The sequence below is a fragment of the Scyliorhinus canicula genome, chromosome 3, assembly GCF_902713615.1.
Source record: "Scyliorhinus canicula chromosome 3, sScyCan1.1, whole genome shotgun sequence".
NCBI classification, from domain to species: Eukaryota; Metazoa; Chordata; class Chondrichthyes; order Carcharhiniformes; family Scyliorhinidae; genus Scyliorhinus; species Scyliorhinus canicula.
The window spans coordinates 32839687-32859636 of record NC_052148.1 but is presented as its reverse complement, the minus strand read 5'-3'; the positions used below and the strand labels follow the sequence as shown (position 1 = coordinate 32859636).

The 19950-nt window shown below is 48.7% G+C and overlaps 1 protein-coding gene across 4 annotated transcripts in view; it reads left to right on the top strand.

The window, feature by feature from the left end:
- The window catches only part of LOC119963886 (flocculation protein FLO11-like), a 42500-nt gene that overhangs the window by 9985 nt on the left and 12565 nt on the right, over positions 1 to 19950 (top strand). For 3 of the 4 annotated variants that reach the window (XM_038793250.1, XM_038793251.1, XM_038793249.1), the window contains exons 2-3: positions 5642 to 5776; positions 11345 to 11522. In XM_038793250.1, the coding sequence (XP_038649178.1) occupies positions 5660 to 5776; positions 11345 to 11522 (295 nt within the window). In that variant the 5' untranslated portion in view covers positions 5642 to 5659. Of the gene's footprint in view, positions 1 to 5641; positions 5777 to 11188; positions 11208 to 11344; positions 11523 to 19950 lie in introns of those variants that run through there. The other variant, XM_038793252.1, reaches the window with a different exon arrangement.

Sequence of the window (19950 nt, the reverse complement as noted above, 5' to 3'; positions counted from 1 at the left end):
AATGGAAAATAGAAGCAAGAGGAGGCCATTTGGCCCTTTGATCCTGCACCACCATTCATCAAGTTCATTACCCATATCCCTCGATCCCTTTAGCCCCAAGATCTATCGCATTTTCCTGGGCGACGTGCCCTCATGGGCAGCAGTATTCTCCGTTCCTGCCACCTGCCAATGGGATTTCCCATTGTGGCCACCCCATGCCTCTGGGAACCCGTGGCGTGGGTGCGCTGCCAGCGCAATGGAGAATCCTGCTGCCGGAGAATCCTGCTGAATGATTTTGCCTCAACTACTTTTTATTGTATGGAATCCCAGAGATTCACCACTCCCTGGGTGAAGAAACTGCTCCTCACCTCAGTCCCAAAAGGTTTAACCCTTATCCTCGAACTATGACCCTAAAGGTCTACAAAATTATGAGGGGCATAGACAGAATGGATAGTCAGAGACTTTTTCCCAGGGTAGAGGGGTCAAATACTAGGGGGCATAGGTATAAGGTGCGAGGGGCAAGGTTTAGAGGAGATGTACGAGGTAAGTTCTTTACACAGAGGGTAGTGGTTGCCTGGAACTCGCTGCCGGAGGAGGTGGTGGAAGCAGGGACGATAGTGACGTTTAAGGGGTATCTTGACAAATACATGAATAGGATGGGAACAGAATACGGACCCCTTCTACAGGAAGTGTAGAAGATTTTAGTTTAGACGGGCAGCACGGTCAGTGTAGGCTTGGAGGGCCTGTTCCTGTGCTATACTTTCTTTGCTCTTTGTTCTTTAGTTCTGGACTCCCCCACCATTGGGAACATTCTTTCTAAATCTACCCTGTCTAATCCTGTTAGAATTTTATAAATTTCTATCAGATTCCCCCCTCACTCTTCTAGACTCCAATGAATATAATCTGAACTGGCTTACTCTCCTCGTATGACAATCCCGCCACCCCAGGAATCAGCCTGGTAACCCTTCGCGACACTCCCTCCATAGCAAGAACATCCTTCCTCAGATAAGGACACCAAAACTGCACACAATACTCCAGGTGTGGCCTCACCAACGCCCTATACAATTGCAGAAAAACATCTCTATTCCTATACTCAAATCCTCTCGCTATGAAGGCCAACATACTATTTGCCTGCTTTACTGCCTGCTGTACCTGCGCGCTTACTTTCAGTGACTGATGCACAAGGACACCAAGGTCTCGCTGAGTATCCACCTCTCTTAATTTACACCCATTCTAGCGGTAATCTGCCTTCCTATTTTTGCTACCAAAGTGGATAACCTCATACTTAACCACGTTATACTGCATCTGCCATGCATGTGCCCACTCACTCAGCCTGTTCAAATCCCGCTGAAGCACTCACAGCTCACCCACACACCCAACTTTGTATCATCTGCAAATTTTGAAATACTACATTTTGTTCCCTCTTCCAAATCATTGATACATAATGTGAACATTTAGAGGCTTAGCAGAGATCCCAGCGGTACCCCACTCGTCACTGCCTGCCCAACGGAAAAAGACCCATTTATTCCAAGTTTTTGCTTCCTGTCTGCTGACCAGCATTCTATCCATCTCAGGACACTGCCCCCAACCCAATGCTCTTTAACTTTACATAGTAATCTGCTATATGAGACCTTGTCAAATGTTTCTAATAGTCCAAATAAACCACATCCACTGATTATCCTTGGTCTACTCTACTAATTGCATCTTCAGAGAATTCTAGTAGATTTGTCAAGCATGCTTTTCCGAGGGCAGCACGGTGGCACAGTGGGTTAGCCCTGCTACCTCACGGTGCCAAGGTCCCAGGTCCGATCCCGGCTCTGGGTTACTGTCCGTGTGGAGTTTGCACATTCTCCCTATGTTTGCATGGGTTTCACCCCCACAACTCAAAGATGTGCAGGCTAGGTGGATTGGCAATGCTAAATTGCCCCTTAATTGGATAAAATGAATTGGGTACTCTAAATTTATTTTTAAAAAGCATGATTTTCCTTTCCTAAATCCATGCTGACTTTGTCAATTGCCGATGTTAGGCTCACTGGTCTATAGTTCCCTACTTTCTCTCCACCTCCCTTTTTGAATAGCGGGGTTATATTTGCTACCCTCCAATCTGTAGGAACCATTCCAGAGTCCAAAGAATTTTGGAAAATGATCACCAATGGATCTACTATTTCTAGGACCACTTCCTTAAGTACGCTGGGATCAAGATTATCAGGCCCTGGAAATGTATTCACCTTCAATCCCATTAGTTTCCCTAAAACTACTGCTCTACTCATACTAATTTCCTTCAACTTCTCACTAAAACTTGTGGGTCTCAAAACTTCCAGTACATTATTCATGTCTTCCTTTGTGAAGCCAGAAGCAATGTATGAATTTAGTTTCTCAACCATTTCTTTGTTCCTTGTTATGAATTCTTCCATTTCTGACTGTAATTATAAATGTTTGTTTTTATCAATCTTTTTCTCTTTACATACCAATATAAACTTTTACAGTCAGTTTTTATGTTCCCCGCTAGTTTACTTTTATATTGCATTTTCCCCTTGGTCTGCCTTCGCTGAATTTTAAATTGTTCCCAATACTTTGGTCTATTGCTTTTTCTTGCTTGCTTGAATGCCTCTACTTTGAATCTAATACTATCTCTAATTTGTCTTGTCAGCCATGGTTCCCTTTCTACTCTTGTGCCAAATAGGAATAAACAACTTTTGGGTGTTCAACCATTTGTTCCTTGAATGCCTGCCATTGCCTGTCTGCTGTCCTTCCTTTCAGTAATGTTTCCATGTCCATCAGAGCCAACTCATGCCAAATACCATCATAGTTATCTTTATTGCGGTTCAGGACCCTAGTCTTAGATTCAACTACCTCACTATCCACCATGATAAAGAATTCTATCATATTATGGTCGTTCATCCCCAAGGGTTCTCTGACAACTAAATTGTAAAGTTGACCTTTCTCATTGCACACACCCAGTCAAGATCACCTGTTTCCTTGTTGGTTCCTCAACATATTGATCCAAAAACCTATTTGAAATGAAATGAAATGAAAATCGCTTATTGTCACGAGTAGGCTTCAATGAAGTTACTGTGAAAAGACCCTAGTCGCCACATTCCGGCACCTGTCCGGGGAGGCTGGTACAGGAATCGAACCGTGCTGCTGGCCTGCTTGGTCTGCTTCAAAAGCCAGCGATTTAGCCTTGTGAGCTAAACCAGCCCCAGTGTAATTTCAATCACACACTCCAGAAATTCCTTCTCTATTGTACTGTGACTGTAATTTGACTCACACAATCTATATGTGGGCAGCACGGTAGCACAGTGGTTAGCACTGTTGCTTCACAGCTCTAGGGTCCCAGGTTCGATTCCCGGATTGGATCACTGTCTGTGCGGAGTCTGCACGTTCTCCCCGTGTCTGCGTGGGTTTCCCCCGAGTGCTCCGGTTTCTTCCCACAAGTCCAGAAAGACGTCTGTTCGGTGAATTGGACATTCTGAATTCTCCTGTGTAGAATGTGGCGACTAGGGGCTTTTCACAGTAACTTCATTGCAGTGTTAATGTAAGCCTTCTCGTGACAATAAAGATTATTATTATTATTATGTTTGCTGGTAAAGAATCCAAAGTTTTATTTTCATTCGCAAATTTATACAGAGATGGCTTTGGTCAGAAGTGAATGGACATAGATGTGAGGGAAGGATGAAGCAAGAGCAGAATGTCTGAATTTGATTTTTGAAGTTTAAAAAAGAAATTCTGTCCCTGTGCTGCCATTTTCAGTGGGAATAGCCTTTCATTATGTGGTATGCAATTATCTTATTTTGTTATTACTGGCCATAGATGGGATCACACTTACACTTCTAGAAAGGTCAGCTAATTTCACCGGGTATTTTTTTACCCCAGCGTTAACTTAATAATAATAATAATAATCGCTTATTGTCACAAGTAGGCTTCAATGAAGTTACTGTCAAAAGCCCGTAGTCGCCACATTCTAGCACCTGTTCGGGGAGGCCGGTACGGGAATTGAACCCGCGCTGCTGCCTTGTTCTGCATTACAAGCCAGCTGTTTAGCCCACTGTGCTAAACCTGGAGGGAATCATGCCTCGCTGCTAATTGGGGAATCTAGGTCAAGGCGGTATGAGGACCAGACTTTTGCGCAGTAAATGCAAAGTGGGTTACGAGTTTGGAACTCTGTTCCACAAATGGCAAATCATGCTCGATCGGTTGTTAGTTTTAAAACCAAGATTGTTCTTTTGTTCGCCAAGTGTGTCAAGGGATATCGGGCAAAGGTGGATACATAGAATTAGATCATTGGTGTCAGCCATAATCTTATTGAATGGTAGAACAAGACTTGAAGAGCTAAATGGAGTACTCCTGTTCCCATCCTCCGACAAAAGCAGGCAAGACTTGCTCCCAACAACAATGGACGACCAAATGATGCACGATCTGTGGTCAACTGACAGGATGGAAGTTGCTTTGGAGTCTGTGCTATCGACATTCGCCAGTATTGCCAGCGATAACTCTGTCGAGGATGATTCTTTCTTGTGGATAACGGTGGCAGTGAGATGACAGTGTTAGCTCGGGGCTTGTCGATGGCTTATGTGCCGTATCGTAGCCGTGCAGGTTTCCCACAAAGTTGACATCAGCTGTTGGCCTGTGGACGTGCTGGTGGATGATTGGCTCGAGCAGCTACCTCTCTGTATCTCTCATCATTCTATCCAAGTGGCTCCTCCTGTTCTTTGGAAGGTTTTGACACCGTTTTTAAATATGAATTGTCAGTTGTGTTGTGATAACATGGGCATCTCTTCATGTTAATACAGGCAGACCTTCACGGAGGCTTTGAGATTGTCTTTGAAACTTTTCCTTTAGCCCTGGTGTGAGTGTGATGTAGCTCTGAGCAGAGCACCCGTTTCAGCTGTCTTGAGTCGGGCATTCTGATGACATGCCGTCCATCTCAGCTGAGATTAATTAGACCCCTGGGACATAGCTGAGCCTTCGAAAATTCTGACGTTTGTTCTTTTTTTCCTTTCATTTGATTTGCAAGCTATTTTTAAGACAGCATTGTTGTTCACGGGCCTTGGTATAGTATCTATAAGTTGCCTAAGCTTCAGCACAGTATAGAAGTGTGGTGTAAGACATGCTGATTGACTTTAGCCAGAATTCTCTGGCCGTTGGGATTCTTCGTTCCCGCCTGCGGGTTTCCCGCCAGTGTGCGATGACTTCAGTGGGAAATCCCATTGATAAGCATTGGGAGTAGAGACCACCAGCGGACGGCGCTGGGCCCAGAAAAACATGGCTGGGCAACCGGAGAATCCAGCCCGTTGAGTTTTTTTTTAATTTAGAGGACCCAATTATTTTTTTTTCCAATTAAGGGTGGCCAATCCACTTACCCTGCACATCTTTGGGTTGTGGGGGTGAAGCCCACACGGACAGTGACCCAGGGCCGGGATTTGAACCTGGGTCCTCAGTGCCGCAGTCCCAGTGCTAACCACTGCACCACATGCCGCCCTCAGCCCGTTGAGGTTAACATTCAGTCTGATACCCATCATGATTCTCAAAAATCCAAGTGTAATAATAACAACTTGAGAACTCGTGCTGCTCATTTTTTCATTGTTAAGGCCTATCTGTCCAGCCTTTGTAGTGAAGTAAGAATGACGGATAACCTTTTAAAATGTAACTTTTTTTTAAGGCTTAGAAACAAATCACGATGTCGTATGCGAGTGAAGAGCTGTACAAGTTTATATGCAGTAAAATGCCAGATTACTTCATAATAAAAACAGTGGAATTGTTACCACATCTTTCTTGCCTTACTCAAATGGACCAGGTAATTGCATTTCTCTTGCTCCAGAATATAAAATCGCATTCATAATAGCAACTAAGATGTCATCAAGTCTGGTATTTTCATTTCTTTGAGCTAGCTATATTTCTATTCATTTCATTGGTGGACGTTACGTATTATATATATTTCTAGAAACATGTTAGCTGTGTTTGTAGCAATTATGTCAGCTCCAGGACACCACTGCAGGAGTTCCTCAGGGAATGACTTTGGCCTCAGCCATCTTCAGCTGCTTCATTAATCACCTTCTTTCCCCCATAAGGCCAGAAGTGGGGATGTTCACTGATAACTGCACAATATTTGCGACGCCTCATTTAATGAAGCAGTCCATGTCCAAATGCAGCAACACCTGGACAATATCCAGGCTTCGGCTGACAAATGGCAAGTTACATTCATGCCACACAAGTGCCAGGCAATGACCATCTCCAACAACAGAGGATCTAACCATCACCCCGTGACATTCAATGGCATTACCATCGCTGCATCCCCCACAATCAACATCCTGGAGTTCACCATTGATCAGAAACTGAACTGGACTAGCCACATTAATACTGTGGCTACCAGGACAGGTCAAAGGCTAGGAATCCTACAGCGAGTAACTCGCCTCCTCACCCCCAGAGCCTGTGCACCATCTACAAGGCAGAAGTCAGAAGAGTAATGGAATTTTAAAAAATATATAAATTAAGAGTACCCAATTTTTTTTTCCAATTAAGGTGCAATTTAGCGTGGCCAATGTACCTACTCTGCACATCTTTGGGTTTGTAGGGGTGAGACCCACGCAGACACAGGGAGAATGTGCAGACTCCACACATACAGTGACCTGGGGCTGGATCGAACCCTCAGCGCCATGAGGCAGCAGTGCTAACCACTGCACTGCCGTGCCTTCCCTGGAGTGTAATGGAATACTCTCCACTTGCCTGGATGAGTGCAGCTCCAACAACACTAAATAAGCTCAACAGCATCCAGGACAAAGCAACCTGCTTGATTGCTCCTCCGTCCAAAAGCATTCACCCCTCCACCACAAGATGCATTGCAGGAACTCACCAAGGTTCCTTTGGAAGTACTTTCCAAACCCATGACCACTACCATCTAGAAGGACAGATAACGGGGAATGCCATGACTTGGAAGTTTCCCTCTAAGACATTCACTATCCTGACTTCACTATCGCTGGGTCAAAATCCTGGAACTCCCACCCTAACAGCCCAATAGTTCGACCTACAGCATATGGACTGCAGTGGGTCAAGAAGGCAGCTCACCAGTGCCTTCTGAAGGGCAATTAGGGATGAGCAATAAATGCCAGCCTAATCAGTGATACCCACATTCTAACAAATTCATTTAAAAAAAGCTGTTATGCCTGTGGAACTGTTGGAACTGAAGTTCAAAGAATTATTTTGATGTTCTAATCATGAGGAGTGATTTACAAACATCAGGGACAGAATTTAAATCCCACACCACACCATCACCATCCCTGGGAGGGGGCTATGATGCAGGATGTCTTGTATAATTGTGAGAGAAGGCCGAGTGAAGAGTCTGGCAACACCCCCTTCCCCCCCCTCAGTTAAAGCGGGGCGGGAAAGGAAAAGGCCAGCTATCCCGCCCCTGAAGCAATTGAGGTCCTTCACTGGCCAATTAAAGGCTACTTAGGATCACTGAACGGCCTCCATCCCAATGCCATTGGCATGCTGCCAACTGGGAGGGTGGGCATGCTATGTGGGCATGTATACCCTGGGGGTTGTCTGTGGACCTGATTGGGAGGGGTGGGGGGGAGGGGGGGGGGCGCTGCAGGGCTCCTGATTCGACACACTGTGCGACAAGTAGGACCCAGCCAACAGCAAGGAGTTGCCTCACTGGGAGCACCCCCATTGCCACCACCTTAAACAACGCACTCCCCCTTCACCGAATTGACTGGCCACAGTAAGCCTGTGCCATCACCTCCTCTTTGGTACTTCAACACTGGCTGTAGTTCCCTCCCTCCAAGGCCCCCCACCTGATTGGCCAGCAGGAATTTTGCCTTCAAAGGTCAGGAACTTCAATGGCAGGCAGTAAACGTCTGACAGGCTTTTAGTTATCATGGCTGGCTTTCTGGCTGGTGGGCGGAATCACTGCTGCGACCCTTAAATTCAAACCCATTTGTTAACAGGATGTGACTGGGATGCAGAAAATATTTAGGTATTTAATGATATGGCTTAAGAACATAAGGAGCAGGAGTAGGCCATCTGGCCCTTCGAGCCTGCTCCACCATTCAATAAGATCATGGCTGACCTTTTTGTGGGCTCAGCTCCACTTACCCACCCCCTCACCATTATCCTTAATTCCTTTACTGTTCAAAAATCTATCTTTGCCTGAAAAACATTCAATGAAGTTGCCTCAACTGTTTCACTGGGCTGGGAGTTCCACAGATTCACAACCCTTTGGGTGAAGAAGTTCCTCCTCAACTCAGTCCTAAATCTGCTCCCTCTTATTTTGTGCCTATGCCTTCTAGTTCTAGTTTCACCCACCAGTGGAAACAGCCTCCCTGCTTCTATCCTATCCATTCCTTTGATAATTTTATATGTTTCTGTAGATCCCCCCTCATTCTTCTAAATTCCAATGAGTATAGTCCCAGTCTACTCAACCTGCCCTCATAAGCTAATCCTCTCGACTCCAGAATCAACCTTGTGAATCTCCTCTGTACATCTCCCCAGTGTTAGTACATCCTTTCTCAAGTAAGACCAAAACTGTACACAGCAAACCAGGTATGGTCTCACCAGCACCCTAGACAGCTGCAACATAACCTCCCTGATCTTAAACTCCATCCCTCAAGCAACGAAGGACAAAATTCTATTTGCCTTTTTAATGACTTGCTGCACCTGAAAACCAACTTTTTGTGATTCATGCACAAGGACGCCCAGTTCCCTCTGCTCAGCAGCATGCTGCAATTTTTTACCATTTAAATAATAATCCAATTTGCTGTTATTTCTACCAAAATGGATGACCTCATATTTACCGACATTGTATTCCATCTGCTAGACCCTTGCCCATTCACTTAAACTGTGTATATCCTTCTGTAGACTTTCAGTGTCCTCTCCACACTTGGTTCTACCACTCATCTTGATGTCATCTGCGAACTTTGACGCATTACACTTGGTCCCCAATTCCTAACCATCGATGTAAATTGTAAACAATTGCGGTCCTAAAACTGATCGCTGAAGCACACCACTAGCCACAGATCGACAACCAGAAAAACACCCATTTATCCCCACTCATTGTTTTCTGTCAGTTATCCAGTCCTCTATCCATGCTAATACATTGCCCATGCACCTTTATCTTATGCAGCAGCCTTTTGGCACCTTGTCAAATACCTCCTGAAAATCCAGATACACCGCATCCACTGGTTCCCTGTTGTCCACCGCGTTGGTAATGTCCTCAAAGAATTCCACTAAATTAGTCAAATATGGCCTGCCTTTCATGAACCCATGCTGTGCCTGCCCAATGGGACAATTTCTATCCAGATTTCTCGCTATTTCTTCCTTAACGATAAATTCAAGCATTTTCCCCACAAAAGTTAAGCTAACTGGCCTATAGTTATGCACCTTTTATCTACCTCTTTTTTAAACAGTGCCGTCACATTTGCTGTTTTCCAATCTGCCGGGATAGGCCCAGAGTTCAGCGAAGTTTAGCAAATGACACAAGCATATTTGCTATTTCCCTGCCATCTCTTTTAGTACCTTGGGATGCATTCCATCAGGGCCAGGAGACATGTCTACCTTTAGCTCCATTAGCTTGCCCAAAACTAACTCCTTAGTGATAATGATCGTACCTAGGTCCTCACCGACATAGGCTCCTTGCCAAGAATTATTGGCATGTTATTTATGTCTTCCACTGTGAAGACTAACACAAAATAACTGTTCAATGCCTCGGCCATTTCTCATTTCCCATTATTAAATCCCCCTTCTCATCCTCTAAAGCACCAATGTTTACCTTAGCTACTCTTTTTCGTTGTATATATTTTGAGAACCTTTTGCTGTCTGATTTTATATTCTGAGTGTGTTTACTCTCATAATCTATTTTACGTTTCTTTATAGCTTTTTTTGTGGCTTTAAGTTGACTTATAAAGATTTCCGAATCCTCTAGTTTCCCACTAATCTTTGCCACTTTGTATGCATTTTCTTTCAGTTTGATACCTTCCTTTATTTCCTTCAATATCCACGGTTGATTATCCCTTTTCCTACCTTCCTTCCTTTTCACTGGTATATACTTTTTCTGAGCACTGTGAAAAATCACTTTGAAAGTCCTCCACCATATCTCAATTGTCCCACCACAAAGTATTTGCTTCTAATCTACCCTCACCAACTCCTCCTTCATCCCATTGTAGTTTCTTTTGTTTACGCACAAGACATTGGTATTGGATTTTTTTCTTCTCACCCTCCATCTGTATTTTAAATTGATGTGATCGCTCCTTCCGAGAGGATCCCTAACTATGCGATCATTAATTATTCCTGTCTCATTACACAGGACAGATCTAGGATAGCTTGCTCCCTCGTAGGTTCCATTATATACTGTTCGAGGAAATTATTGTGAATACATTCTATAAACTCCTCCATCAGACTGCCCTGACCGACCTGGTTTGACAAATCGACAGGTAGATTAAAATCCCCCATGATCATTGCCAAGCCATTCCACATGCATCAGTTATTTCTTTGATTATACCCGCCCCACCGCGGTGTTATTATTTGGTGGCCTATAGACTGTGTCTATCAGTGACCTGTTCTCCTTACTATTTCTAATTTGCACACAAATGGATTCAACCTTTTTCTCCATAGAACCTATATCATCCCACACTGCGGCCCTGATGTCACCATTTGATGTGGGCGGCACAGTGGTTAGCACTACTGTCTCACGGTGCCGGGGACCCGGAGTCGATCCAGGCCCTGGGTCACTGTCTGTGTGGATGTGCACATTCCCTCCGTATCTGCGTGGGTCTCACCCCCACAACTTTAAAGATGTGCAGGGTAGGTAGATTGTCCGCGCTAAATTTCCTCTTAATTGGAAACAAAATAATTGGGTACTCTAAATATATATTTAAAATGATATGATTTGACTTATGAACTGACAGCATGAATAAGATATTATGTGGACTTCCTATGTTCTTCTGCGACTGTCCCTGGCATAAGCTCTTACCCCAAGTCACTTGGCACTTTCAAATTCCCAATAGCCAAACCTTTAGTCCCCACCCCCATTTACCACAACTTTTCTGGAGCTCAGGATCCGCTCACTGGGAGCCTCATTTGAGGAGGTGTTATTGAGTTTCATAACTCATAAATCACTGAATAGAAAATTCTTTTTTTTTTAAATAAAAAGATCAGATGGAAAGAATTGTTTAGGAAAATGCAAAATAGCTGAGGATGGAAAGACCTGCCAAAGACCAACTTAAACAGAGGTGAGGAAATTAATGAAATTCGATTGAAAATGTAGACGTTTTTTTCTACAGGTGGAACGGAAAGTAAACAATTACTTTCAGAATTATTTTCCTGAAACATGTATTTCAGACAAAATCTCTCCTTTTCACCCCTTTAGGAAAAAATAAGAGCTATAGATAGAAATGATGGTAATGAGGCAGCAATACCTATTTTATTCGATTCTATTAGAAGACGGAACAATTGGGAAACGCAGATAATAAATGCCTTAAGGAAGAAAGAGTACTATTATCTTGCAGATGATTTGGAGCATAAACTTGAATCTCTTGCGCCTAGAAGTAAGTATCACGGCAGTGATTCGTATGTTAAAACATTAATGTAAAGACAGATAGATTTCTGAACAGTAAAGGAATTAAGGGTCATGGTGAGTGGGCGGATAAGTGGAACTGAGTCTACAAAAAGATCAGCCATGATCATATTGAAAAGTGGAGCACGCTAGAGGGGCGAGATGGCCTACTCCTGATCCTAGTTCTTATCTTCTTATTTTAATTATAATTATATTCTTCACGTCTGAGTTTTTGAAAATGTTCACATAAGTCTGCATGTTAAGGTGCCTCAATCAGAGCTATTTAGTGTTGTGAATAAAGAGCTGGTATACACAATTAGCATCCAGATTTTCACTTTAACATCTGTTCACACTGGGGTAACCGGAAAGTTCACAACCCAATTGCCGCTAATTTGGAGTAGCTTTTTCCAATTCGCGGGACTCTATCCTGCTCCCGGAGATTCTCTTGTGCTTCTCATAACTCTCTCCTGCTCCCTGTGACTCTGTCCTGCTCCCCGTGACTCTTTCCTAGCCGTGCCACTCTCCTGCTCCCCACGACTCTCCCCGGCTTCCTGTGACTCTCCTGCTCCCCGTGACTCTTTCCTAGCCGTGCCACTCTCCTGCTCCCCATGACTCTCCCCGGCTTCCTGTGACTCTCCTGCTCCCTGTGACACTCTCCTGCTCCCTGTGACTCTCCTGCTCCCCGTGACTCCCCTGCTCCCTGTTACTCTCCCCTGCTCCCTGTGACTCTCTCCTGCTCCCCGTGACTCTCTCCTGCTCCCTGTTACTATCTCCTGCTCCCCATGACTCGCCTGCTCCCGTGTCTCTCTCCTGCTCCCCGTGACTCTCCCCGACTCCCCGTGACTCTCCCCGGCTCCCCGTGACTCTCTCCTGCTCCCCGTGACTCTCTCCGGCTCCCCGTGACTCTCTCCTGCTCCCCGTGACTCTCACCTGCTCCCCGTGACTCTCTCCTGCTCCCCGTGACTCTCCCCGGCTCCCCGTGACTCTCTCCTGCTCCCCGTGACTCTCCCCGGCTCCCCGTGACTCTCTCCTGCTCCCTGTTACTCTCCCCTGCTCCCTGTGACTCTCTCCTGCTCCCTGTGACTCTCTCCTGCTCCCCGTGACTCTCTCCTGCTTCCTGTGGCTCTCTCCTGCTCCCCGTGACTCTCTCCTGCTCCCTGTGACTCTCTCCTGCTCCCCGTGACTCTCTCCTGCTCCCCGTGACTCTCTCCTGCTCCCAGTGACTCTCTCCTGCTTCTTCTCACTCTCTCCTGCTCCCCGTGACTCTCTCCTGCTCCCAGTGACTCTCTCCTGCTTCTTCTCACTCTCTCCTGCTCCCCGTGACTCTCTCCTGCTCCCCGTGACTCTCTCCTGCTCCCAGTGACTCTCTCCTGCTTCTTCTCACTCTCTCCATCTCCCCGTGACTCTCTCCTGCTCCCCGTGACTCTCTCCTGCTCCCCGTGACTCTCTCCTGCTCCCCGTGACTCTCTCCTGCTCCCCGTGACTCTCTCCTGCTCCCCGTGACTCTCCTGGTCCCCGTGACTCTCTCTTGCTCCCCGTGACTCTCCTACTCCCGTGACTCGCTCCTGCTCCCTGTTACTCTCCCCTGCTCCCTGTGACTCTCTCCTGCTCCCCGTGACTTTCTCCTGCTTCCCGTGACTCTCTCCTTCTCCGTGTGACTCTCTCCTGCTCCCCGTGACTCTCTCCTGCTCCCCGTGACTCCTGCTCCCCGTGACTCTCCCCTGCTCCCTGTGACTCTCTCCTCCTCCCTGTGACACTCTCCTTCAGTTTGCGTTGAGCTTCACTGGAACATTGGAGCTCCTCCCAATGTGGTCTCCTCTATATCGGAGAGACGAAACGCAGACTGGGCGATTGCTTTGCTGAGCATCTTCGGTCTGTGCGCAGTCAGGACCCTGACCTTCCTGTTGCTTGCCATTTTAACAAAAGACCCTGCTCCCATGCCCACATGTCTGTCCTTGGCCTGCTGCAATGTTCCAGTGAAGCTCAACGCAAACTGGAGGAACAGCATATCATCTTCCGGCTGGGCACGCTACAGCCTTCGGGTCTCAACATCGAATTCAACTTCAGACGATTAGCTCTACCCCACCTCGATCCATTTGTTTTCATCCCATTTCATTTTAACTGTCTTTTACCATTTATTTCTCTCTTGGCGTTCTTTGTATATATAATTAAATTCTCACCCCCATCTTGTCTACCTTTCCTTACATTTTCTCCCCTTTGCTTCCCCTTCCCCTCCCCCCACGTTTACATCTGCCACAGTTTATCTTCCGATGTTAGTTTCTCTGCTGTTTGGTCTTTCACACCTTTTGTTCTGTCTGGGGACTGCCCTAGCACTCTATCACCGTCGTTTCTGTGGCTATTACTTTATCTGAGTTACAAAGCCAGAGCTCAGAGTGTGGACAGGGGCGAACCCCTAATCCAGCTCCTTGCCTGCTGCAAAAAACAATTTGAATTCAAATTGAATCCAATACATGGTCCCCAGAGGAGAGACATTCCAGGGGCGGCATTCTCCCCTATCTGGCAGGGCGGGGGGTCCCGGCGTAGCGGAGTGGCGCCACCCACTCCGGCGTCGGGCCTCCCCAAAGGTGCGGAATTCTCCGCACCTTTGGGGGCTAGGCCCGCGCCGGAGCGGTTGGCACCACGCCGACTGGCGCCAAAACCGGCACCAATGGCCTTTGATGCCTGCCGCCTGGTGGCGGGGCTGGCCGAAAGGCGTTCGCGCATGCGCCGGTGGTGACGTCACCACCAGCGCATGTGCGCTGGGGGATTCTCTTCCGCGTCCACCATGGTGTAGGCCGTGGCGGGGCAGAAGAGAAAGAGTGCCCCCACGGCACTGGCCCGCCCGCCGATTGGTGGGCCCTGATCGCGGGCCTGGCCCCCGTGGGGGCACCCCCCGGGGTCCAATTGCCCCCCCCCCCCCAGGACCCCGGGGGCTCACTCGCGCCGATCCTGCCGCCACCAGAGGTGGTTCAATTCCCGGGTGGCGGAGAATTTCTACCACGGTGGGGGCGGGATTTTCGGCGGCCCCGGGCGATTCTCCGACCCTGGAGAATTTCGCCCCAGATCTGAGCCAAAGGGCAGAGCAGATGCTACACTTGTGGCTATGATGCACCATCGATTGCACACGAGGCGAGTGATTTACCAATGTCAGGCTTTAATTAACTAGAACACAGCCTGGCGATCGTCTACAGTGGAAAGGAACGATCGTCAGGCTTCTGAGCATTTATACCTCGTTGATAGAGGCGTGGTTAACTCAGCCTCTCGGCCAATCGGTCGAGAGGCACATGACCGACAAGGGCCAATGGTAAGCCGACGTTCTGGCCCAATGGCAGACGAGTATGCAGATCATATCATCACAGGCTATTAGCACCTCATTTCCCTGGGTTTCTGTAGCTATGAGTCATCTCTCATTCTCACTCCACAGTATAAATATTTCCCACTTTCTGTGCGAAATTCTCCCAACGAGAGACAAAGTGCCGATGCCGGAGTGAAAACCGGAGTGTTTCACTCCGGCGTCGGAGGCCGCTCCTCGCGCCCTATTCTCCCACCCCCAGGGGGTTAGGAGCGGTGCCGCATCAATTTTGCGCGCCGGGCCTTGGCGCTGCACCAAAGCGGCGCCGCGTAAATGACGCGGCCGGCGGCGCTTAAATGACGTCACCCATGCATGCGCAGGTTGCCGTCCTCCCCACGGGCCGGAGTGATCTTGCGGGACGGGGCAGAGGAAAAAGAGTGCGTCTTTTAGAGACGCCGGCCCGCCGTTCGGTGGGCACTGATCGCGGGCCATACCCCCCACCGAGCACCCCCCTGGTGCTCGATCCTCCCTCCCCCCCCCCCCCCCCCCCCCCACAGGCCGCACACGCAGCGTTCGCACACTGTTCACGCCGGCAGCGACCAGGTGTGGTTGGCGCCGGTGTGAACCGGTCGGATTGGGCTGGCCGCTCGGCCCATCTGGGCCGAAGAATCGCCGCTTCACCGTTAGAAACGGCGAGCGGCGATTCTCTGAGCAGCCTGTTGTGAAACGCGGCATGCCGTTTTGCGAGAATCGTGTGCGAGTGCCAGGGCGGCGTGGCGGGAATCGCCCGGCACTCCCGCGATTCTCCCACCCGGCATGAGGGTCGGAGAATCGTGCCCACTCTATCTGTTAGCTTTGACAAAGGGTCATCTGGACTCGAAACGTTAGCTCTTTTCTCTCCCTGCAGATGCTGCCAAACCTGCTGAGATTTTCCAAAGAGAGTCTTTGTCAACGTTGGTTCCCTTGACCGTCTGCATTTATCTGCGAACAGCAATTTTGTGGGGGTTTTACTCTCCATTTGGACTGCAGATTTACCGCAGATGGACCCAAAGTGAAAACATGAGTTGGGAAAAATGTTGGGATGGAATCTTGTGCCCATCTCTGTGACGGGTTTAGTGGACAGGGTGGCATTTAGTCAGGTTGGGGGGTAGGGGGTTGGAACCCTGCCTCTACTCCAATTCAGTCTGTGAAAATTCTTCTTGCTGCACCTCCAATTGAAGCCTTCAAGAGGGCAATTAATGCAAGTGGCAGAAGTGAATTGAGTCCCTATGGTTCTCTAAACGGTGGGCAAGATCCCCGTCGCCCTCAATAAATCCTGACCTCTCTCTCCCTGTGCGTTGTCCTGCATCTTTTGCACCAGTTGTCTGTTTTCTTCTTGTTCTTTTCTTTTGTTTTCCGTTCCTGTCTTCCTTCCCTATTGAGATGCTCTTTTCCTATCTCCTTCATGGCTGGAAAGTCAGGGAAGTGAATTATGCCTGGGCAATCCGCTTCTTCCTTGAGCAAAGGCCCAAACAATCCCCGTCCATCACGACTTTCCTCTACCTGGCTGAATTTGTTCTCTCACTCAACAATTTCTCCTTTAACTTGTCTCAATTCTTGTAAATAAAAGGTGTGGCTCTGCGTATTCGCATAGGCCCTGGTTATGCCTGTCTTTTTGTGGGATATGTGGAACATTTCTTGTTCCTGTCTTACTCTTTCTCTGTCACATCAACGATAGTGCCGCTTCATGCCCTCATCCTGACCTGGAAAGTTTTATCGATTTTTGCTTCCAGTTTCCACCCCTCTCTCACCTTCGCATGGTCCATCTCCGACACTTCCCGTCCCTTCTTGACCTCTGTGTCTCCATTTCTGGTGATAGACTGCCCACCAACATCCATTACAAGTCCACCGACTTCCACAGCTACTTTGGTTACAACCTCTCACACCCCACTGCCTGTCAGGACTCCATCCCATTCTCCCAGTTTTCCCGCCTATGTTGCAACTGTCTCAATGATGCCACCTTGGAGATCAGCGTTTCTTTCATGTCTGCCTTTTTCCCCAACCGAGGAATCACCCTCCCACCCCAACTGTGGTTGACAGGGCAGTCAACCGTGTCTGACCCATCTCCTGCACCTCTGCCGTCACCCCTTCCCCTCACTCCCAGAACAAGGTCCCCTTGTCTCACTTTTCACCCCATCAGCCTCCACATTCAAGTAATCATCCTCTGCCATTTCTGCCAACTCCAGCATGATGCAACCACCAAACACATCTCCCCCTCAACCCTGCCTTCCCCTCAGCTTTCCGCAGGCACCACTCCCTCCGCTACACCCTGGTCCACTCCTCCATCACCCTCAACCCCTCATCCCCTTTTCAAGGCACTTTCCCATGCAATCACAGAAGGTGCAACACCTGCCACTTTACCTCCTCCCTCCTCACCACCCAAGGGCCCAAAGACTCAGGTTAAGGAGCGTTTCACTTGCACCTCCTCCTATTTGGTTTACTGTATTCGCTGCTCCCAATGTGGTCTCCTCTACATTGAGGAGACTAAACGCAGACTGGGTCACGGTTTTGCAGATCACCTTCACTCCGTCCGCAAGCGTGATCCCAACCTTCTGGTCGATTGCCATTTCAACTCACCGTCCTGCTCTCTTGCCCATATGTCCACCCTCGGCCTGCTGCAAAGCTCCAGTGATTCCCAACGCAAACTGGAGGAACAGCACCTCAACCTCCGATTAGAGCATTGAGTTCAACAACTTTAAACTGTGAACTTTCTCCTGCATCTTGGGGCCTCACGGTAGCATGGTGGTTAGCATCAATGCTTCACAGCTCCAGGGTCCCAGGTTCGATTCCCGGCTGGGTCACTGTCTGTGTGGAGTCTGCACGTCCTCCCTGTGTGTGCGTGGGTTTCCTCCGGGTGCTCCGGTTTCCTCCCACAGTCCAAAGATGTGCGGGTTAGGTGGATTGGCCATGCTAAATTGCCCGTAGTGTAAGGTTAATGTTAAGGTTAAGGGGGATTGTTGGGTTACGGGTATACGGGTTACGTGGGTTTAAAGTAGGGTGATCATTGTTCGGCACAACATCGAGGGCCGAAGGGCCTGTTCTGTGCTGTACTGTTCTATGTTCTATCTTGACCTATTTGTTTCCTGTTTTTTGGTTCCCCAGGTTTGGCCCCACACACCCACCCCCTCCTCCATATGACCACCTTCCCTTGTTGCCTAGTGTTGCTCACACTGACCACTGTTCTCCTATTCACACATTTTGCTATTCTACCTTTGTCACTCGTAACACTTTAAAAAAAATTTAGAATACCCAATTAATTTTTTCCTTTTATGGGGCAATTTAGCGTGGCCAATCCACCTGGCCTGCACATCTTTTTGGTAACTGAGCCATTGATCAAAGTAATGAGATGACAGAAAACACAGTTGTTTGAATTGTTAAAGGATAAAATATTAATTCTGTCACCACTTTCATTCCATTCAGTGCTTCACATGTTAATTGATGTTCTGATGATATGAATTAAGAGCAGAAGCAGATCATTTGGCCCCCCATACCAGCTCTGCCATTTGATAAAATTGTGGCTGATCTGAGTCTGGCCTTATCTCCACTTTCCTGAATGCAGCCCAGAACGTTTGACTCCCTTGTCAATCAAAAATCAATTTTATTCTGTGTTGAATATATTCTGAATAATGACCCCCATCTCCAGTGCTCACTGAGGATGCGAATTCCACAGGATAACAGCCCCCTGGAAGAAAATTGAATACTCCTTGGGAGGGATTCTCCAATAATGGGGTTATGTCCCCACTCCAGCGTGAAAACCGGTGCCAACTACTCCGGCGTCAACGGTTCCCAAAAATAAAGAATTCTCCCCTTCCCAGGGGGCTAGGTTGGCGGCGGAGGGTCCCGCAGCTCCAGCCAGCGCGGAATGGCCGGTATAATTCTGCACATGCGCGTTACGGCTGATGTATTTCCGTGCATGCGCGGCGGTTCCCTTCTCCGCGCTGGCCCCTGGGCAATATGTCGGAGCCCAACAGGGGTCCGGCGTGAAGTAAAGGCTCCGATCGCGGGCCAGGCCACCATAGGCCCCCCTCCCCGGGGTTGGTTCCCCCCGCCCTCCCTCCAGGACAGCCCCCGCACACTCGCCTTCCAGGTCCCACACGGTGGGACCTGAGTAACCCACGCCAGCAAGACACGGCCAAACCCGTCGGCTACTCGGCCCATCAGGGTCCGGAGAATCGCCAGGGGGGGCCATTGCCGGCGCAGCAGGAATCCCACGGGCGCCTGAGAATTGGCGCCAGAGAATGGGGAAGTCGGGGCGCGATCCTCGCGCCTCCTGGGGATTCTCTGACCCGGGCGCGGGTCGGAGAATCCTGGCCCTTGTCTCTGCCCTAATGGGAGACCTCTGGGGCGGGATTCTCCAATAATGTTCCCACTCCAACATCAAAACGCGGACGTTTCACTCTGGACTTTCCTGAAGAAGGTCCAGAGTGATTCTCCTACCTACAGGGGGCTAGCAGGGCCCCGAAGTACTCCTCGCAGCTCTGCCTGCCGATATGGGGCCCTGCACTTCCGGTGGGGAGTCCGCGCATGTGCACAGCGGCAGCCTATCTGTGCGCATGGCAGACTCACACCGCGGACCAGCCCCGGAAATATAGGTGCCCCGAGGTTGCGCGCGCCTGCGGATCGGTGGCCTCCCATCGTTAGCCTGACCGTCCGTTAACCCCCCCCCCCAACCAGGATGGCTGTGGATTGACTCCTCAGCCGTCACTGCCCGTTCCCGACAGGCAAAACCTGGTTAGAACCACGGCGTTGGGAACTCGGCCAGTTTGCGTCGGAGAATTTCCGCAGAGGCCTCTGTCAATGGCCCCCTACCCGTGCTGCGTGGACCGCGCGGGAGCTAATCATGCCGATTCTCCGGAGAATCGCGGGAGCGGCGTCGCGCTGGATTTTGCGTCAACGCCCATTCCCGATCACGATTTCAGCGCGGAAGCTCGGAGAATCCCGTCCCTTATTTTTAAACCATATCCTCTAGTTCCAGTCTCATCCATAAGTGGAAACATCTTCCCAGCATCCACCCTGCCAAATCCCCTCAACGTCGCATCTGTCTCAATAAAGTCACCTCTCATTCTTCTAAGCTGCAGTGCACACAGGC